We start from the raw sequence: 23394 nt of genomic DNA, 5'->3' as shown, positions 1-23394 counted from the left end.
TTAACAACAGCACTGTACTGTAGAAACGGCTACATTGCAGTGAGTTCCCAAGCCTTTAGGGCCCAAAAGATTAAGTGAATAGCCTATTGTGACTGAAATGCATAATACCCTTAATTTCACCGAGGGGGTAGCCACCTGCCATGATATCATGAAAAGTGGCCCCAAAGAATTAGAGGAACAGTGGTCGAATGTTTGGTGTCAAATAGGTGAAGAACATTATAAATAAAGTCAGAGGGTCACTAGGGGGAGGTGAAACTGCAGCATTTATTTGAACATTCGTCTTCTCCACAATCCCAGAGTATACCAAAGCTAGGTTCATCTGTCTCCATTTTAGGACCTATATACCAAGCCATATAACATGACAATATTGTGAAAATGATAAATTTCTACTTACCGTGCAGAGGAGATGTTAGCCGTAGACAGGCACAACAAAAAGACAGCTACACACGAGGGTTTTCTGCCAAAAGTCCTTCTTCTAAAGAAGGCAACACACACATTCACACAAGTATTCCAACACCTTCTACATGCTTCCTAAACTCCATAAACCCAACCACCCAGGATGCTGCATTGTGGCCAGTTACTGTCGCTCCATTGAGAGAATCTCTGCTGTTGTAGATCAATACCTTCAGCCTATTACACAAAACCTACCCTCTTGTATAAAAGACACCAACCATTTCTTTCATCAGCTCACCACTGTTCTTGTTTCTCTACCACATAGCACCATGCTCATCATTATTGATGCCACCTCCCTTTACAATGACATCCCTAATGACCATAACCTTGCCCTTATTGAACAGTATCTTTCCCAATACCCGAATGATTTGAAACCTACAGCCTCCTATATCCTCACCCATAATTACTTCACCTTTGAAGACATCACCTACGAACAGATCTGTGGTTCATCAGTGGGCACCCACATGGCACAATCCTACGCCAACGTATTCATGGGCCATTTAGAAGAATCCTTTCTAACCACCCAGAATCGCAAATGCCTCACCTGGTTCAGATTCACTGATGAAAACTTTTTGATCTCGATTGAGGTTGAGGATACCCTTTCCACATTCCGCCAGAACCTCAACACCTTCTCATCCATTCTCTTCACCTGGTCCTACTCGAGCCAACAAGCTATCCTCCTCGACAGTGACTGCCACCTCAAAGATGACTGCATCAGTGCTTTTGTCAGTATCAAGCCCAGCAGTCCCCAACAATAACTCCACTTTGACAGCATTCCATTCCAAGAAGCCCCTTCCATACAGCCTAGCCATCCATGACGGTCGCATCTGTAGTGATAGGTAGTCCCTCTCCACATATACCCAGGATGTTACTAAGGCTTCACAGACTGAAATTACCATCCTTAACTTGTACAGAAACAAACTTATTTCTCCCAATCACCCATCACCTGCCAGAGTCCTACCATCCAGCCACAAGGAGCATCCCTCTCATGGCACAGTAGCACCTAGGACTGGAGTAACTGAATCTTATTCTCCGCCAGTCATGTGATCTACACGCTAAGCTGCAATCACTGTGCTGCATTCTGTGTGGGCATGACAATCAACAAACTGTCTGCCCCCATGAGTGACCACTGACAAACTGTGACCAAGAGACAGCAGGACCACCAAGTTGCTGAGAGCATGTCACCCAGCACAACGTTCTTCACTTCAGTGACTGCTTCACAGCGATTTGGATCCTTCCTACCAACACCATGTTTTCTGAATTGTGTAGGTTGGAACACTTTCTGTAACGCACCCTACATTTCCGTAACACCTCTGACCTCAACTTCCATTAGTCACTCTCCTTCACCAACCTATCCCCCTTGCTGCTCCCACTCCAGCACTGCACAGCTTTCTGTTCCATAAATGCACCCACACTCTTTTTCCCCCCTCCTCTGCTTCCCCCATTTTCCACTCTTCCCCCACCCTGCTCCCCCTTCCTGCTCCATCTAACCTCCCAACTGCCCTTAACTGCCTTATCCTGTCCCCACTACATACCTGCATGCTCCCACAATCAGCATGTTACTGTTCCACAATCCTACTCTGCTATCTGTCCCCCTCATCACTCCAGCCTCCTCCTTAACGCCACTATCCATCATCCCATATGGAGCAGGGACTGCTGTGTCTATGCTTCTATGCTATGTGAGTATAGCTTCCGTATTCAAGCAGCTCATCATTTGGCCTTAAGAGGCTGATTGAACCCTGTTCCAGACCTCTCTACCTCAGTAAAAATCTGAGGAGGCACCAGTAATCAAACCCTGTCCCAAAGGCAGTAACACTAACCATTTGGCTGTGGAAGAAGAATGATAATATAGCCTAATTAGTTATCTCGTATATAAATTATCTGATTATTTACATGCTAGGATTGAAGACTCCTGGTATCTGTATGACAGGCATCATTGCTCATTATAGGCAGGTCTCTAGTCTTAATGGCATGTAGATAACAGCTGTACACTAAATATCAATGTGATCATGTAGGCATCACTAAAACATACACAGCTGCTATTTTATGATGCTGTTTATGATTATTGTAGCATTTAGTGAAAATATAGGCGGTATCATATTCTGTGACAAATTTGATACAAGGAGATGTATAACTGTAAATACTTTTCTGTATATTTTTTAAAAAACTAATTGGTACATTAAAAAAAAGAAAAACCTGTATGTATGTATTGTATTGTGTTTTGGCATTTTGAGATTCAAGTATTACCACCTTCTATTATCTTTAGTGTCTGTCGAGGTTGCTAGGCACATTTTTTTTCAAGTCAGTTGTTATCAGTTGTGTTATTCTCCATGCAGTAAGTTGCTAATGAAGTTGTTCTGTAATTACACATTGTGTCTGTATTGTCGAAACACATCCCAACAGTTAGCAATGATTCCTTGTAAGCTTGTGTATGAGTGAGGTTGCTACTTACCAAGTTTTGTCTCACACTTTATCATTGTGAACTCATGTCTGGTGCTGCAATGAAACATGCAAGTGAATGGGTGAATAGTGCAAAGAAGAATATAGTACTGAGAGCAGATTTTACCTTTACATCTGTCATATCTTTTGGGTGTGTGGCAGTATCCAAAAAAGGCAATGACATACAGAGCCAGCTTTAGGCATCATGGTGAGGAAAGTCAAAGCCTGCAATGACTGTACATCTTTGGTGTTTAACACTTAAAAGTGCAGGATACATGGAGACTATCATCTGGCCCACGTCAGGGAAATGTGCCTGGCCAGCAGGAGAACAGCCATGCACACATTTCTCAGTATACTCTGACACAGTTATCTCCCCACCCAATCTTATGACTAGATCTGAAGTGATCAATACTGGGCAGCAACATTTGTTGTGCCCTATAGGGATTGTTGTAGTAATCACATTCACCTTCTCGATGCCAATTCGTTTGACTGCTAACTGTGTCAGTGAGGGACCACTTACCTTGGCATCTTCTACAGCTGTTCTCTCTTCTTGTAATTCAAAGGCTATGTATAAGTCCTCAAACTGCCTGAAATGCAAGCTACTTCAGAAACTAGACAGTGGCATGACAGTGTTCAATTAATAATGGTAACATAACTGGTAAACCATATTTTTGTTAACCACATTCAGAAAAAAGGACAAAAAATGAATGCCAATTGCAAGTTCTTTATAGCCTCTATAAAAATAACACATCAGACAATACAGTCGCTGATATATACATGGCATTCCATCAAAACTTCCAATCCACCAAGTCCAATCCACTCAGTCAATGCTAAAGTCATTATCTGCCACCAAAAAAGGATTACTAGTACTATTTCTGTTGTTTCATGATAACACTTTTGTAATGGATTTCAAATATTGTACTGCTGTACAAAGTGCCACAGCCCATCTCGTTAAATACTGATCGCAGATTGCCTTCCTGCTTCGAGTATAAGCACATTAATGTCCAATCACTCGCACACGTTTGACAAAAGCCAGTGGTATTCATATATGAATCACTTTCTTTTGTTTCAAAAAATATTTTGGGTTGGAGCATAAGTTGTAGTGTTTTTCATCTTTTTAAGAAATGCGACATATACACGTAACAGAGACTTTAGTCATGAATAATATATTCTTCATTATATATGGCAGTCTACCAATGCTGGTGTAACATTCCAGTTCTGTGACACTAGAACTCATGTAGTTTTGAGGCAAAGAATTCAGAGAAACATTTTGAGAGTGTATTTTCATCAGGAAAGGAAGTTCCGTGAAGGCTGTTCGATAGAGAATGGGAAAAGTAAAAATCTGAGGATGCAAGATCAACTCCTGTATTGTGTTTTTTTGCCAGTCTATCAGAATGCTGCTGGGTATTATCGGGGAGTAGCATCACTTCATGTAGTCTTCCTGGTTGTTCTTGGATTGCATCTGCAAGATGTCTCAGTTGTTGGCATAAATGTTGTTGGTTACACCTCGGGGAAACAATTCGTGGTACATCACACTGTTGTTCTTCCACCAGATTTGCATAACATTAGCTGTTGTGGATGTGCGAAGGGCTTTGTATGGGGAGTTGCTGCTTTGTTTAGGGTCAACCATTCCTTTCTGTATGTTAACATAAATGCACCATTTCTTGTCACAAGTAATGATACAAGATAGAACTAGTTGGTGTTGCTCATGAGCCAGTTGATGACAGGCAAGCTGAGATCCACACATTGCCACCTGCTGATTTTTGTGGTTTTGGCTTAGCATGCTGCACCCATACACACAATTTTTGAACCTTCCCCATTACATGCAAATGTCGCACAATGGTGGAATGATCACAGTTTAACACATTTTCTAGTTCTGGTGTACACTGATATGGATCATTGTGGCTTAATTTGTTTACATGATTATCATCAAACCCCAAAGATCTCCTTGAATGTGGAGAGTCAATAATGTCAAAATGATCCTCCTTAAAACTAAAAAACCATTTTCTTGCAGTACTCTGTCCAGTGGCATTATGCCCATATACAGTGCAAATGTTTCTGGCTTCCTTTGCTGCTGTAATCCTTCTGTTGTGGTCAAATAGCAGAATATGAGAAATGTTCTGATCCCTCCACTTGGCACTCCATTTTCTAGTGTCCACAGCTTCGCTCGATATCTGTAAATCACAAAATGTAAACTCAAATAGCAACAGTGAACTAAATAAAATCAATAAATAAAGCCATAGCCATTAAATTGTCAAAATACTTATTAGACATTTGCTAACTCACATTTGTGTCCAGTAAATATATTTCTTGCACAAATATGTAGGGTTCTCCTTTCTTAGAAGTGGATCCAGAAGTGTCTTTCTCACACTAGTGAAGCACCTGCACCTTAATCACTAACTAAAGAAGTCACAGACGCAGTGGATATTATGACTGCCTATCTACAGCTAATAACTACACCTGCAGCCATACTGTGGTAACTACTGTGAAGTGCGTGCCAGAGGATAATTCCTGTTATAGTAGATGTTATAGTTTCTTCCTGTTCCATTTGCATATGGAGTGCAAAAATAATGGCTGCTTAAATGCTTGTGTGCATACCATTATTAGTCTGAATTTGTTTTTATGGTCCCTTTGGTGGCAGTACATGGGGGGTTGTCCCATATTCCTAGATCCCTCATTTTATATTGGTTTTTTAAACTGTCTAAACATGTTTTCACAGAATAGTTGATGTTCATATTCAGGTTTTTGTACTACAAGTTTTTCATAATTTCCATGAAACTCTTCCTTCAGTCAGAAAAGCCTGTGGTTCTCTTTGTATACCCCAGCAATGAAATGAAGCTTGCCACCTGCTTTTCCTACAACAGTCTATGTGATCATTCTACACTCCTGGAAATTGAAATAAGAACACCGTGAATTCATTGTCCCAGGAAGGGGAAACTTTATTGACACATTCCTGGGGTCAGATACATCACATGATCACACTGACAGAACCACAGGCACATAGACACAGGCAACAGAGCATGCACAATGTCGGCACTAGTACAGTGTATATCCACCTTTCGTAGCAATGCAGGCTGCTATTCTCCCATGGAGACGATCGTAGAGATGCTGGATGTAGTCCTGTGGAACGGCTTGCCATGCCATTTCCACCTGGCGCCTCAGTTGGACCAGCGTTCGTGCTGGACGTGCAGACCACGTGAGACGACGCTTCATCCAGTCCCAAACATGCTCAATGGGGGACAGATCCGGAGAACTTGCTGGCCAGGGTAGTTGACTTACACCTTCTAGAGCACGTTGGGTGGCACGGGATACATGCGGACGTGCATTGTCCTGTTGGAACAGCAAGTTCCCTTGCCGGTCTAGGAATGGTAGAACGATGGGTTCGATGACGGTTTGGATGTACCGTGCACTATTCAGTGTCCCCTCGACAATCACCAGTGGTGTACGGCCAGTGTAGGAGATCGCTCCCCACACCGTGATGCCGGGTGTTGGCCCTGTGTGCCTCGGTCGTATGCAGTCCTGATTGTGGCGCTCACCTGCACGGCGCCAAACACGCATACGACCATCATTGGCACCAAGGCAGAAGTGACTCTCATCGCTGAAGACGACACGTCTCCATTCTTCTCTCCATTCACGCCTGTCGCGACACCACTGGAGGCGGGCTGCACGATGTTGGGGCGTGAGCGGAAGACGGCCTAACGGTGTGCGGGACCGTAGCCCAGCTTCATGGAGACGGTTGCGAATGGTCCTCGCCGATACCCCAGGAGCAACAGTGTCCGTAATTTGCTGGGAAGTGGCGGTGTGGTCCCCTACGGCACTGCGTAGGATCCTACGGTCTTGGCGTGCATCCGTGCGTCGCTGCGGTCCGGTCCCAGGTCGACAGGCACGTGCACCTTCCGCCGACCACTGGCGACAACATCGATGTACTGTGGAGACCTCACGCCCCACGTGTTGAGCAATTCGGCGGTACGTCCACCCGGCCTCCCGCATGCCCACTATACGCCCTCGCTCAAAGTCCGTCAACTGCACATACGGTTCACGTCCACGCTGTCGCGGCATGCTACCAGTGTTAGAGACTGCGATGGAGCTCCGTATGCCACGGCAAACTGGCTGACACTGACGGCGGCGGTGCACAAATGCTGCGCAGCTAGCGCCATTCGACGGCCAACACCGCGGTTCCTGGTGTGTCCGCTGTGCCGTGCGTGTGATCATTGCTTGTACAGCCCTCTCGCAGTGTCCGGAGCAAGTATGGTGGGTCTGACACACCGGTGTCAATGTGTTCTTTTTTCCATTTCCAGGAGTGTATTTCTTGTCCCCGTAAATTGTTTTGTGACAGTTTTAAGTTTAAGACCAACTGTCAATCTTAGCACCACTTTGAAATCTTGTCAAGGTCTGACTAGATATTTGCGCAACTTATTTTCAGATTTTACTTCATTCTAGGTGGCTGCTTCACCTGCAAAACATTTCATGTTACTATTAATATTATTTGCTAGCCCACTAACACACACACACACACACACACACACACACACACACTCTCTCTCTCTCTCTCTCTCTCTCTCTCTCTCTCTCTCTAGGCTTGCTTGCTCTGATGGCACTTCTACATCTATCAACAATTCTTCAACCAAGATTACATGCTGCTTCCTCCCTACCTAGCAATTCTGCCTAGTCACAAATTTTGTAGTTTGAAACTGTTGTCCTTGGGCCTGTCCTGAACGTAGGATTCTCTGCTTATGACTATTCTACTGTACAACTTACATAGAATGCAGGTAAAACGTCATTCATATGGATTTTCTGGCAGTTTTTAATTACTGTGTATTAGTGTTATGATATTTCTTGACCTACCCCTACAGGTTCTGTTTCATACTCACTTGTACAAATTCGAATGCTTCATTGTAAAAATTAATTATGCAGAGGCCATTCCCTTTTTCTGTCCTGAGCCCAAGATTCTTATGTCCACATGCAAATAAGTCCATTAGGCAAAATAAAAATGCATTTTTTCCCACAAGTAATCATTGAAAGCATTCTCACCATTAAAATTCATTATAATGAGAAAATGAGATTGCTCCTTTTATTGAGACTGATTATTTTTTTCTAGAGCTAAAAGATCAATCAATCAGAGATTGGGCAACCCATCATTGTCTATGTGCTACATGTTATGGCATCATTCTATCATATACAGGGTGGTCAGAAACAGTCTGGAAAGATTTCAAGGGTGTTGCAGGGTAGGCTGTGCTAAGAAATAATTTTTAAGGAAAAAATTCAGTACATTGTCCCATTTAGCATTTAATTAGCATTGAAGTTAGCTAATTGGACCATCGTGCATGCAGATTCGAATGGCGTGCCAGATACAACTTGTATCAGTTGTTCTCATAGTGTAGATAACGGTGCACAAGACTGCTCAGCATCTGGCGTGGGTTCGGTCCTTATTACAGTCCCATGTCCAGTTTTTTAATTGCTGTCTTGTTCAGTTTTTAGGAAACCAAACGAAGAACACATTTGGTGACACCGACTCTGGAAGGCCATTTGAATTTGCCGGTGTAGTGGCCTGACTGGCTAACTTCAAAGCTAATTAACTCAGAAATGGCGCAATATATCCAATTTTGTTCCTAAAACATTATATCTTAGCACAACTTACCCTGCAACACTCTTGCAAGATTTTCAGACTGTTTCTGACCACCCTGCATATTTTTATGGGCCCCTTTAGAATGTAGTTTATGCATTTATGAAGACTCAAGTTTAATTATTATTAATACTTATGATGCTTATATTTTGATTATGAAATTTGTGTCAAAATCTTCTGAGCTTACATAATGTGCTGGGGCAAATATTGGCTGCACTCCAGCTGTAAATTACTTAAATAAAATTTCAGAATTGTGATTTGTATTTAAAGAAGTTAAATGAAAATTTCCCCAAACAGGGCTCAATCAGAAGTCCAGGTTCTAGCTGCTGATACAATTTCCAATTATCCCTCAGAACTGTGAACTGCATGTACTTATGAATCTGGGTCGAGGTAACTGAAATCAGAAGTCATTGAAATAACGATCTCACCTTGAAGCTTAGTTTGGAGAAAATACAATAACGCTATTCCTTCATTTAGTGCTATTGTGAATAATAACACTATGATCCATGAGATTACTTTTTTGTCTGCATCACATGATAGCTAACAGTTGAGAGAGCTTGCTTTTCTTTTCATCCCATGAGTCGCATTATAAGAGAGCAGATACAGATCTTGGAATTCCAAACACACTGTGCACTATCAGGCAGCGGACGTGAACTGTCGTTATCTTTGGCACACACTGTGTGCATGCTCGGCACAGTATAAGAAGATATATTATACCCCAGCGAAAAGGAGGTGGGTGTCTGCACTAGACTGCTCTTGCCCACCACAAGCAACTGGCAGATTGTGATTTTCAACAAAGACTTTAGTTGGAAAAGTAAGAATTGTTGGAAGAAACAGAAAGATTACTTATTTGGTGGATGCATATGTATTATATAGTTCATTGATATAACAGTTTGTTTGCATGAACTAAGAGCCAACAATTCTATATCATAACTGTTCCTATGAGAGACTGGGGTTGTATATAATAATAATAATAATAACAAATATACAGAAGAAAACAGGAGAAGAAGTTGAAAAATACATCCAACTGGCTGAGGAAGTCAAGGACATGTGGCATCAGGATAAAGTTGACATTATACCAATTACACTATCAACTACAGGAGTCATACCACACAATATCCACTAGTCCATCAACGCAGTACAGCTACATCCAAACGTATATATACAACTACAGAAATCTGTAATTACTGATACATGTTCAGTTACCCGAAATTCCTAAATGCAATGTAACATATACCGTACAGTTAAAAGGAAGTCACGCTTGATCAAGGTCTGCGTCACTTTCCATTGTTAAAGGAAAGAAATAATAATAATAATGCATTATCATTCTGAAGAATCATTTAATAAAAAGATCTGAGTGCTTAAAACAATGCATGACTGTAGTTAACCCAGATTTTCAGTTCAGTGAACTTAGGTTAACATTTCAAAATATTCACAAGATCTACAAAAATAGCTAAAGGAATGATCTTAACAGGATGGATCCTTGAAGAGACTGAAATTCACCATACTCTTGTAGTTTACTAGTAATAGTATAGACTCTCTTTCTTTGCTTCCTCAAAGATAATGCAAAGGAAAACAACAGTTGCTCATCATCAGAAATGTTACTCATGTTTATTGCACAGCAGGTGGAGTATTTTAGAGTGCCATTCAACGTGTGCATTGCTGTGACTGGCTTGCATTCTGATCGACCACAACTGACTGCAGTAGGTAACAGTGCATTCAGCCTGCTGTCTGTTTGATGTAGCCTCAACGTAGCATAATCTCATATGTCCCCAAACATTTCTGACTGATTCATTCTCACCTTTAAATTTGCAAATATTAATGGTAGTTCCTGTCACTATTTGTGCAAGCAAGGAAATTATTAGTGTCTCTGGCCTAAGATACTGTTAAAACAATGTGGTAATTTGTTTCAAATCAAACAAGTTTGACTGTTTATTCAAATGTGTGGTTCCACTTATGGTGGAAACACTAATTTGTCTTAAAGTTGTGCCTTAGTTTAGATTCTGGTTTTTAGTGTGCCATATAAATACTTGTGTCCATGAGCGAGCTAAAAGCATTAACTTGAAAAATACAGAAGACAAAATAAAATAATTTGCTTGTTACTAAAACTAGAACAGAGAAAAGAAGATTGAAAGAAAATTGCACTAAAGTCAAGGATCTGGTACTTCATTTCTGTGAAACATAGGAGGAGCAAATAAAGTTTTAGCCAAAGATATCAATAGTCCCATTGTGTTCCATATTACTTACTCTTATTCTGTCATTTGTATTTTACATTCAATTATAGTTGTTTCAGTAATGATTTTTGCCTTCTAATTGCTGCTTATATATGATATGCCAACTATAGTAGCTATTAATGTAACTTGTGTGTTGTTTCTCTAGGATTATGAACTGATTGTATTGTTAACAACATATTTCTGTTCTCTAGTCAAAGAAAATGCATATTTTTATCAATCATAGTCTTAAATAACTGTCTGTACAGATGGCATTATAAAAGTTATCATCAAATTGAAATAACCATATGTATTTATTTAGGTTCTCATTTTTGTTGATTCTCATAAGATTTTTCTTGTACAAATCTAGATTTTTGTTATTGCTTTCATTCTAAGAATTTTTAAGCAAAGCTGTTCTTTTCTTGTTTTCATTGGTTTTATTTTGTTATTTACATAGAGTCATTTGTATGTGTTTTGTGTGAAAGTAAATTAGTTAACTATATAGTGTCAATTATTTTCCACAATTGCAGAGAGAATGACTTTGGTGCGAAAAATAGAAGAATATACCCAGAACAAAAAGGAGATTGAAAATATTTTGTACAGCAAATTTTTGTGTGTTTTAAATTCCAAAAAAGAGAGAATTGCAAGCCTAGAACAAGAGTTATCAGGTATGTATCTTTTCCTTGCATTTAAAAATGGGAAGCCTGGGATGGAACAACAACAGTATTATGGAAAGGATAGACTGCTATTCATCACATAGAGATGGTGTTGGGTCACTACAGAAAAAAATGAAAAAGAATGCTGAAATAATTAAGCCTTTGGACACAGTCTTTGTTTCGAAGAAGGAAACTCATACGGCTGCTGTCTGCAGGCACTGGGGCAGTCTACTCTCACAACACACCTGTCATGCAAAGCAGCCTACATGTCAGGGGCTTTAGGCGATTACTTGCTCCAGGCTTAAGGGTGCCCTGTAAAGGAAGTATGGCAATGTGAGTGGTGCTTTAACTCCGTCTCATTGAAGCATGGTGTAAGTGCTGTTTGTTAACTCTTTATGCACAAATGAAGGACATGACCCATGTTATGACACCTGAGCACTGACATTTGAGCACTGTGTTCTCTGAGTCAGGTTATTAATTCTGTTTGAGATCAAAGGTTTCCTGACAATGCTCTTGACTCAACAATTTCCCCTGGTAGATGAAGTGTGTCTCTATAAACAGGGTCCACCGGTGATGCATTCAGGTCTGGCTTGTGTACTGTTCATAGGCCGAGAAGTATGAGGGGTAAGGCTGTGGTCCAATTTGTATCATAGCACATTAATGCTGTTTTCAAGGAGTGGTGCCAGTGCTCCACCATCCCATTGTTGACTGGGTGGTAGCTTGTGTTGCACACATAATTTGCCTACCTGCACGAAAAACTCAGATTCTGGCATCCTCTATCAGTCTTTATATGTAGCAGACAAATAAATTGCGTGACCTATTGCGCCACAAACGTTGCTGCCAATGTCTCAGCAGAGGCATTTTCAACTGGGATTGCTTCAGGCCAATACCTGAATCTATCGATAATTGTTAATAGGCGTTGCTGTACTTATGATGGTGGCAGTAGCCTACAATGTTCAGGCAAATATGGGCAAATCTCTCAGTGACCTCCGGAAAGTTGCCAGTGGGCACCTGCATGTGCCGTGTAATCTTGCTCTGTTGGCATACTACGCAAGAGCAGGCCCACTGCTGACAAACATAATGGGAGAGGACAAGTTTCACCAGCGCTCTTGACGCCTGGGTGGCAGAGATCATGTAGGCCATGGAAAATCAACCTTTGTAGTCCTGCTGGCACATATGGGTGGTTTCTTCCTGTGTAAGTGTCACAATAAATTTGTGTGTTTGCTTCAGGTACGTTGACAAGTGTGAGCTGTAGGCCAGTCTGCATATCATGCAGAAAGTTACGAATCAGCTGATCAGTCTGTTGTGCATTGCATAGGCGTGAACGTTTGACAGTCTCCTGACGGTGCTAAACAGTGACAAGCAGCCAGCCACCACCCCCCTACGGTTTGGGGATTAGAATAGGCCCAGGGTATTCCTGCCTGTCGCAAGAGGTGAATAAAAGGAGTCTCACACTTTTTGGCTATATAAGTTCAGGTCCCATTTTATGATTTGTTCTGCCACTTTCTAAATTCTACAGAAGTGCAGGCCATATGGGGAAGGGCGCCTTATGTGGTGCATGAGTTACCACAGTGCCCTTAATTCAATCTCCTGAACCTCTTGTCATGAATTTGCATCTCCATCTGCAATTCAACTATTTGGGTGAGGACACTTTTTCAGGGTATGTCATCTTCTTCCATTGTCTCCTGTCCTCTTTCACCCCCATGACAGTATTGGATTTCTGTGCACCCAATATCCAGCATGGTAGCCAGTCCATTGTGGTGAGTGTCATGTACTCATTTGGTGGTAGCCCCCTGACAACACAGGGATCACACTGCTGATGCCTGAGCTGTAAACTCCCCATGTATGCCAAGGAGTAGGTGCCTGTCTTCCTGGGGCATCAGAACTCCTGGCAATGGCCATCATACCAGGTGGTCTTTGTTGTGGCTGGGTGGCACCCGTAGGGAGAGCCCCTGATTGGAGTGGGTGGCACCAGGGCGGATGACCCGCAATGAAGTGGACTAAGTCATCTCTTGTTGGTGACCGTATGGCGCCAGCAGTCTCTAAGAAGGACGAGGTCGAGTTCAATGCTGATGGATATGACCCTAAATCATTTCCCTCCCTTGCTACACCATGGGAGGAACGTAGGGCTACAGAAATAAGAGAGCCATATTCACCTCGGTATTTAGACTGTAGCAGAATGGATGGGGACTCCTTTCTACCTATGAAGCCTCAATTTTGTTGTTGAACATCTTGAGAATAAGTTTAGGGAAGTGACAGCGCTGTCCACAATGAGAAGTGGTGCAGTCTTGATTCAGACAGCATCCCCAGCCCAATTCCAGGTGTTACTCGCTTGTGACTGGCTGGGTGATATTCCTGTTTCTGTCACTCCCTATAAAAGCCTCAACATGGTCCAGGGGATTATTTTCTATTGCGACCTCCTCTTGCAGTCTGATGACAAGCACTGTGCCAGTCTAGAACGGCGGGGTGTTCATTTCATCCGGCGCATTTACAGGGGACCCAAAGACAACAGGGCTGCTACCGGGACCTTCATCGTGGCCTTTGAGGGTGATTGATTGCCTGAAAAGGTCAAGGTGATGGTTTACCATTGTGATGTTAAACCATACATTCCTCCCCCAATGCGGTGCTGTAAGTGCTGGAAATTCGGCACATGTCTTCCCACTGCACTTCCAACGCCACATGTCGCGACTGTGGATGTCCACTGCACCCAGATACTCACTGTGTGCCTCCTCCCACTTGTATCAACTGTGGAGAGCAGCACTCCCTCTGCTCGTGCTCGCCAGACTGCACAGTACTCCGAAAGGAGCAGAAAATCATGGAGTACAAGACCCTGGACCGGTTGACTTACCAAGAGGCGAAATGTAAATTGGAGTGATGACACCCCGTTTCGTTGACATCCACATACGCTGCAGCTACATTACCATCATCTTCCCAAGTGCCAGTGGTTCATTACTCTGTGCCATGAACAGTGGGCCCTCCGGGCCTCCTGAATACATCTGTTGCCATGGTGGTAGGGAGAAAATCTCCTTCCAAAGTACCTTCTTTGGGCGCAACCATTTCAAAGGTTTTCCATTCAGTGTGAGCCATTTGGGGATGAACTCCCAACTTAGTTTCCATGGTGCAGCCTCCTCTCCCCCTCCACTCGCTTTTCCCCTTGCCCCCTTCCTGCTATGTCACCAGCGCGGTAGCCAGTCCCTGTGGTGGAGCACGGTAGCCAGTCCCTGTGGTGGGGCTGTTAAGTACCCACTTGGCTGAGCCCCCTGACAACACAGGGATCACACTGCTAGTACCTGAGCTGTTAACGCCTCGTGTATGCCAAGGAGTCGATGTTCATCACTTTGGGGCATCAGAACTTCCAGCAATGGCCGCTGTGCCAGATGGCCTTTGCTGTGACTGGGTGGCACCCACGGGGCAAGCCCCTGGTCAGATGGGTGGTACTAGGGCAGATGCCTTGCACATGAAGTGACAAAAGCGTCAACATCCTGGCCATTCTGTGGCCATCTCTAAGAGTGATAGAAGATATGACACTCCTTCTTCTAATCTTTGGCCTTCCCCATCCTGGCCACCACCTGGAAGGAGGGTCAAGCGTGACAGCTTGGGTTGAAACCTTTCCCTCGGTACCTGGTTTGTACCAGGTCAGATGGTGAAAGTTTTGCCACGACCAGGCCTTTGATTTTTGTGGAAATGATTGAAGATAAGTATGGCGAAGTGGAATACATGAGTAAAATGAGGTCGGGTTCTTTGCTCATGAAGACATCTTCTGTTGCCCAGTCTGAAGCCCAGTGTGCTTGTGACCATCTCGGTGACATCCCAGTCTCTGTTGCACCCACCAATCTTTGAACTCAGTACAGGGCATCATTTTCCACTGGGATCTTCTTCTCCAAACTGACGAGGAGCTCCATGCAAACCTCGAGTGGTGAGGAGTTCGATTTATCCGCCATGTACAACAAGACCCTAAAAACAATCGCACCAATACAGGCGCCTTTATCCTGGCCTTCGAGGGGGATACCCTCCCAGAGAAGGTCAAGATGATGGTGTATCGATGTGATGTAACACCTTACATTCCACCACCGATGAGATGCTTTAAATGCTTACGGTTTGGACCCATGTCTTCCCGCTGCACCCATGATCCCCTCTGCGGTGACTGTGCGTGCCCCCTCTATGAGGGGAGTGCCTGTGCTCCATTGCCAGTGTGCGTAAATTGTAAAGTGCAGCACCCTCCATGCTCGCCAGCATGCCCGATGTATGTGAAAGAACGATGGATTCAAGAGTACAAGACCTTAGATCGACTTACCTACATCGAGGCTTGTCAAAACTATGACCGACTACATCCCTTGCCTATAACTACTACTTTTGCTTCAGTTATGTCCATTCCCCATCCCACTTCATCCTCATCCCAGCCCTGTCCCATTCGCCCCACACCTTCCTCATCACCCTCCCTCTCCCACTCCCCTTCCCCCTCCCACTCCCCATCAGTACCCATACCCACCCCTTCAGGTGCTGCTCCCCCTCCCCCACCGGAGAAGTGCTCCCCTTCTTCGGCAGCAACTGGTGCTGGAGCTCCCTCCTGGGACTCCTCTTCCTGGCACCCCCGTGAAAGGCAATCTGCAGCTCCACATCGGCCATCTTCACAAGAGAAGAAGCAGAAACACAAGAACAAGGGCAAGGCTCCTCTGGTACTCCCTGAGGTGCCGCTTTCTGCTCATCCAGCCAATGAACCAACAGAATCTGACCCCACCTATATGGACATTATCCCATCCTTATCGGTGACGGATGGCGGCTCAGCGGCATGACTGGCTCCGGTCCGTTCGCTTCCCATTTGGATTCCAGCTTGAGAATCCTCCAGTGGAATTGTAATGGATATTTGCATCACCTCCCGGAGTTGCAGCCCCTTCTTTCCTCCTCCTCTGCTGCTTGCATTGCTCTCCATATTGTCAATTCTTACTCACCCACTCTTCATGGGTTCCAGACTTTCTGTCAGAACCGAATTGGCCCCTTGCAGGCTCCTGGTGGTGTTTGCACCTTGGTCCGCAAGGACATTGTTAGTAAACGGGTTCCCCTCCATACCACTCTGGAAGCAAGTGCTGTCAAGGTCACTCCAACCACAATCTGTAATCTCTACCTCCCACCTGACAGGCTGCCCACATCCCTTGCCCTAACAACACTCCTTCAACAACTTCCTTTGTCCTTTCCTGCTTCTATGGGACTTTAATGCCCACAACCCTCTTTGGGGTAGTCACACGACTACTGCCCTGGGCAGGACAGTTGAAGCTGTTCTGGCAGGGCTTGACCTCTGTTCGGTGCTCCCACACACTTTCTCTGCCACTGACCTCTCCATCTGCAGTCCCAGCCTTCTTCCCTTGATTCGGTGGGATGTCCACGATGACTTATGTGACAGTGATCATTACCCGATTGTTTTGACCTTTCTTCAGTGTATCTCGCTCCATCACCCTCCCAGGTGGGCCTTCTCTAAAGCTGATTGGGGTGCCTCCTCATCTGCTACCATCCCCCCTGTACCATGACACAGCAGTATTGATGAGTCTGCACAGACTTTGACTGCCGCCATTCCTTCTGCAGCTGTTTCAGCCATCCCTTCTTCCTCGGGTTCCCCCCATTGGAAGAAGGTCCCTTGGTGGACTTCGGAAATTGCCATAAAAGACCATCGCCGTGCTCTTCAATACTTCAAGTGTCATCCTTCTACTGCTCTCCATCTGGTCTTTAAATGATTCCGCACCCAGGCCCGTTACCTAATCAGCTTTCAGAAACAGATTTGCTGGGAACGATACGTGGCTACCATAGGACCATACACCCTCTCTTCACAAGTCTGGGCGAAACTCAGGTGAATTTTTGGGCACAGTCCTCCCACCAGCCTTGCAGGAATTTCTGTGTGTGGTGTTGTTCTTATCCATCCGGACTTGCAGAGCATTTCATTCAACAATTTGCCCAAGCCTCTGCATCGACTCAGTATCCGCCAATGTTCCTCATCCTGAAAGAGTGCTTGGAACGGCTGCCTTTGTCTTTCATTTCTTGCTGTTTGGAGCATTATAATGCCCCATTTAGTGAGTGGGAAGTCACCAGTGCTCTCGCCCCTTGTCCCAACACAGCTCCTGGACTGGATCGAATATGTAACCAAATGCTCCAACACTTATCGGTGGCTGGCCACTGTCATATACTGACTCTTTTCAACCATCTGCGGTGTGCGGGGGTATTTCCTATCCAGTGGCAGGAAAGCATTGTTATTCTGATGTTGAAGCCTGGGAAGCTACATCTTGAGTTGGATAGCTAAATTAGCCTTACCAACACCCCCTGCAAGTTCCTTGAACACATGGTGAGTCGGCGGCTGTTTTGGATCCTTGAATCCTGCGACCTTTTGTCATCGAGTCACGGTGGTTTTTACTGTTGCTGCTCTACAGTGGATAACTTCGTCCACCTGGAGTCTGCTATCCTGTCAGCTTTCGCCCATCGGCAGCATGTCATTGCAGTCTTCTTTGACCTGCATAAAGCCTACGGCACCACTTGGCGCCACCACACCCTCACCACCCTTCATGAATGGGGCCTTTGTGGCACTCTGCCCGTTTTTATCCGTAACTTTCTTTCTTGTTGCTCTTTCTGGGTCCAAGTCGGTTCCTCCTACAGCACTTCCCATTGGCAAGAAAATGGGGTTCATCGGGGTTCCGTGCTAAGCATCCCTCTCTTTCTCGTAGCCATTAATGGACTGGTGGCAGCTGCTGGGCCGACAGTGTCCCCCTCTTTGTATGCTGACGATTTCTGTATCTACGTCGCTTGCTCCATCATGGCCACTGCAGAACACTGTCTACAGGGGGCAATCTACCAGACACAATCTTGGGCTCTCTCCCATGGTTTTGTTTTTGGTGGCCAAGTCGTGTGTCATGCATTTCTGCCATCACCACACAGTCCATCCCCATCTGGACCTGTCCCTCGATGGCCAATCCCTCGAGGTGGTGGACAGCCATCGCTTCTTGGGTGTGGTCTTCAATGCGTGGTTGACGTGGCTCCCTTATCTTCGCCAGCTGAAGAGGATGTGCTGGTTACATCTCGATGTTCTTCGATGTCTGTGCAACACCACCTGGGGTGCAGACCACTTTATTCTACTGCAATTGTACAAAGCTCTGGTCCAGTCTCGTTTAGACTACAGAAGTCCTGTCTGTGGTTATCACCTTCGACATTGCAGATACTAGACCCCATCCACCATTGTGGGGTACGACTTGCGACTGGTGCCTTCCAGACTAGCCCCATGATTAGCCTTCTCGCAGAGGCAGGAATTCCATCGCTGCGAGTTTTGCGCCAACAGCAGCTGATATCCTACACACTCTGCATTCACTGCACCCCAAAGCACCTTAATTGTGGTCTCCTTTATCCAGACACAGAGATCACCCTCCCGTGACAGCGGCCACAGTGTGGGCTTACCACGGCTGCCCGCATTCAGTCGCTCTTTACTGAGCCCCAGCACTTCCCTTTACCACCTCTTTTCTCCGCTCACACACGTACCTCCTCCATAGTGCGTTTCTTGGCCACAGCTCTGTCTTGATCTCTCCACCAATTCAAAGGATTCTGTCTCTCTGGAGGCCCTTCACCACCAATTCTACTGTCTCCTCAGTTCATTCCAGGGTTCAGAAGTGATTTATACTGATGGCTCCATGGTTTCTAGTCACACTGGTAATGCTTACACCTATGCGAGACACGAGGAACGTCATTCCTTGCCAGATGGCTGTAGTGTTTTTACTGCAATTGGTAGTCATCTTGTGTGCACTGAACCATGTCCACTTCTGCTCATGACTGTCCTTCACTATCTGTAGTGACTCCTTGAGCATTTTGCAAGCTATCGGCCAGTGCTTCCCTTGCGAGCTGTTGGTCATAGCTATCCAGGACTCCCTTTCTCTCCTTGATCAATGTGGATGCTCAGTGGTTTTCATTTGGACCCCAGGCCATGTTGGGATCCCTGGTAATGAACTTGTGAATCGACTGGCTAAATTGACTACTAACAGGCCATCTCTTGCTATTGGCATTACGGAAATAGACCTTCACTCTGCATTACGTCGTCAGGTTTTGGGACTTTGGAACTCCGAATGGCACACTCTTTCTTCAACGAAAAAGCTCAGGGCGATAAAGGATTCTACAACTATGTGGTGGTCCTCCTTACTGGCCTCTCGTAAGGCCTCTGTCATCCTTTGCTGGCTCCGTATCAGCCATACTTGGGTGACTCATGGTTATCTCCTCCGTCGTGAGGACCCCCCTCTCTGTCATTGTGGATCGATGTTGGCTGTAGTTCACCTCTTACTGGACTGTCCCAACTTAACTGCCCTGTGATGGACTCTTAGCTTTCCTGACTCGCTACCCCTGGCGTTAGCTGACAATGCCTCAGTGGTTGATTTCATTTTATGGGCCTTACCATTCCTTTCCTTATGGGATCCGTTTTATCTTGAGCAGGCGCGGCTCGTAATTAAAGGCTCTGAGGCGGAGCCGCCCCAAAATATATGTTAAAGTAAATTTCGCAAGAACGTATTACATAATTTAAATTATCAGGACGAATTTCGTATATTTCCCATTCCGATTAAAATAACGACGTTCAACGTTTTTGGAACTGTTTGTATTGATGAATGTTTTCCGAACGGTTAGTAGTGTTTAGGCTGCGCCTTGGAAAGTCCGTAAGGTGTGTGTATTAGCGGTTTAGGGGCGTGGCTTCTACATAGCATTGCTCGTTATGGGCGATCCGAAGGCTCAGAGCTTGCAGCCTAAGGGTGTTATACCAACCACCACACGTTTTTCACGTTCCACTATCTATGTAATAAAGGAATGTAGAGTGGCCGAAACTTCGCTATCCAATATCTGTCTCTGCACATCTCTACTACGCCTCGATGCGTCATTAATCGACGTTTAGTATTTTTGTTTTGATAATGTTTTACATAGTAGTTTTGTTTCTGCCATTGGCTATTGTATCCACATTTAGAGTAAGTTTGCAAATATCCCGCCAGAGTGCACTAGACTACAGTAACATAACAGTACTGCCATCTAGCGAGAGTTTCGTAAGTGATTAGAGGACAAAGCGCGCGAAATTTGTCCCGTTACTTTATTTTCCGTGCTTGCTGATGCTGACTGCTTTTGTTGACACCGTGTGATATTAGCAAGTTTCTATTTCGGAGTGTATTTTGCAAGATTTTAGTGAGTTTTACTTCCTTGTGAATATCTGCGAATTACGGCGAGTGTGAAACCAGCGCAACATGAATTCAGTGTGCAATTTAATAGGTAAAAGCTTGGAACACGGCCACAGGATGAAAGTGAAAGAACTTGGTGCACCCAGACCCGATCTAACGATCAATCAAGAACAGAGACTGTGTAAATCTAGGCAAGGATACAAACGCAGTTTTAATAGAGCAATGTACGATGCAGCTGAGTGGTTGCTTGGTTGTGAAGTGAAAAACGCATTTTTCTGTTTCACCTGTCTTCTTACAAATAGTACTGATAGTGCCTGGACTGAAACTGGTATCGCTGACTTAAAGAATTTTCACGCAAAGGTGAAAAAACATAATTCCAGCGAAAAACATTTAAATGGGTTCATTGAGTTTTCAATGCTAGGGAAAGTGGACATTATGTGCCAATTAGACAGTGCTTACCGCCGTAATATAAAGATATATAATGAAAATGTATCAAAAAATCGGTATATTCTGGGTAAACTGATAGACTGTATTAAATTTTGCGGCAAATTCGAGCTTGCCTTAAGGGGCCACGATGAAACAGAAGATTCCAAAAACCCAGGAATTTTTCGAGGATTAGTCAGTCTTATGGCAGAACTGGACTGCGTCTTGAAGCAGCACATTGAGAAATCAGAAAACCGTGTTTTCTTAGGCCTATCGAAGACAATTCAAAATGAACTCCTGGAATCAATTTATGAGGTGTGCCTTAATCTCATCGAGAGTGAACTGTCGAAGGCAAACTTTCTCGCAATAGAAGTTGATGAAACTACTGACTGTGCAAATTTGTCACAATTGGTCCTAATAATTCGCTATGAGCTACTGGGACAAATAAATGAAAGATTTATTTCCTTTGTACGCCCAAAAAGTCACAGTGCAGACGATGTAACTGCAGCTGTTCTCTGCGAGCTAGAGAAAATGAATGTACAAGAAACACCTGAAAAACTGATAGCTCAGTGTTACGACGGTGCTCCTGTTATGAGTGGCCATAAAAGTGGAGTTCAAACTAGAATTAGAGAAGTGTACAGGAATGCTCACTTTATTCACTGTTACGCCCATCAGTTAAATTTAATTGTTGAACGTTGTGTGACGGGCTATAAACAAGTGCGGATCTTCTTTAGCAACTTGGAAGGAATTTCCACCTTTTTTTTCACGGTCTTCTAGCCGTACAGCCATTCTTGACGAAGTAGTGAAGAAGCGTATTCCTACCTGTCCTCAGTCCATCAGATGGAATTTTAAATCACGGAGCGTAACCACTGTGTACAAATACCAAAAGGAAATTGTTGAGTGCCTAGAAAGAATTATTGATGATGATGCCAGTGATTACAAGACAATAAACAAGGCCACGAGACTGAAGGGTTTCCTGCAAGACGAAGATTTCCTCTTCTGGTTAAATTTTTTTAATACAGTCATGCCTCACTGTGACATTCTCTTTAATCAACTGCAGCAGAGGAATATTGATGCAGTGAAAACTGTTGAATATGTTTCGCACTTTGCAGATTCTGTCCAGCAAGTTAGGGCCTCACTTGAAACTGACGATCTCTGGGAACAGGTAGAACCAACTGCAAAACGGGGACGTTTCACAGAATCAAGAATGTGTGTGCACGAAACGTTTGCGACCTCATCACAACTCAGATCAGAGAACGATTCAGTTTCAATGATCACTTATCGATTGCACAGCTGTTTGATCCATCGTTGTTTGCAAAACATCAAACTATTTTTCCGGAAAAAGAGTTTAAAATAGCTGTTAATTTGTTCAATTTACAGTCTTCTGATCTACGTCATGAGCTGAACGTGTTGTACAGCCGAAAAGATTTTATGAAGGCGTCAGGTGCTTTGACCTTGTTGAACTGTCTTTACGATAACAATCTGGCTAAAGCTTTTCCTGAAAGTGTAAAACTTCTGCAAATAATAGTAACATTCCCTATGACGACCGGCGAGGCAGAACGCTGCTTCTCGACGTTAAAGCGAGTGAAAACATTCATGCGCAACACTATGAATGAGGACAGACTTTGTGCGCTTGCAATGTGTTCCCTAGAAAAAGAATTATTGAATCGGCCAAATTTCAATGAAATGGTCGTAGACCACTTTGCTGCGCAGAAGGGGAGACGAGCTGACTTCGTCTATAAACAAATGAATTGAGGTAAGCAAAAGTGCATTCATAATTGATAAGAGGTAATTCTTTATATTAAGTCCTACTTAGCCTATTAAGTGAAGTGGATAAAAAAGTGTAGTGTCATGTTTAGCCAGTCATAAACGTGATGACATTTTCCGAAACGAATCACTTTTGGTACCGGTACAGTGTGTTGCGCTACAGTGTCACATTTTGTGTACTTTAGCACAACAAACCGTACTAAAAATGACGTATTTTGGAGAGATCTTTAGTGCGCTATTTCATATAAATGCATATTTTCATAATACACAATAAATACGAACTGTTCGCTTCTCAAACATGCGAAATAATATGGCAGTTGCACGGATTGCTCATGCCACCCAATCACAGCACAAGACTTGTGACGTCACGAAAACATTACAGTATCGTCATGCGAACTCGTAAACTTCGAGCTTTGGAGGTTAACCACAATAAACGCCTTACGTTTAGTACTGAAAACACCAAAAATATTAAGCAACCGCAAAGTTAACATTCATCGCATTAAAGATCTCTCCAAAACGCGTCTTTTCATACGATTTGCTGCAGTGTCAGAATATGTAATGATGACGTATAAAAACACTAACCAAAGATTTTAATTCGAAGTTAGCTTTTAATCATATTTAATACCTGATTATAGAAGATACAGTACGTA

At 44.0% G+C, this 23394-nt stretch overlaps 1 protein-coding gene across 1 annotated transcript in view; it reads left to right on the top strand.

Annotated features, from left to right (window-relative positions):
• Positions 1–23394, top strand: part of LOC124782208 — a 33801-nt gene that overhangs the window by 2712 nt on the left and 7695 nt on the right. Inside the window, exon 4 of the mRNA XM_047253922.1 lies at positions 11256–11393. Within this exon, the coding sequence (XP_047109878.1) occupies positions 11256–11393 (138 nt within the window). The remainder of the gene's footprint in view (positions 1–11255; positions 11394–23394) is intronic.

This window comes from Schistocerca piceifrons, chromosome 1, assembly GCF_021461385.2.
Source record: "Schistocerca piceifrons isolate TAMUIC-IGC-003096 chromosome 1, iqSchPice1.1, whole genome shotgun sequence".
In the NCBI taxonomy this organism is placed as follows: domain Eukaryota; kingdom Metazoa; phylum Arthropoda; class Insecta; order Orthoptera; family Acrididae; genus Schistocerca; species Schistocerca piceifrons.
Note: the sequence above shows the minus strand (reverse complement) of the source record. Positions and strands in the feature narration are given on the sequence as shown.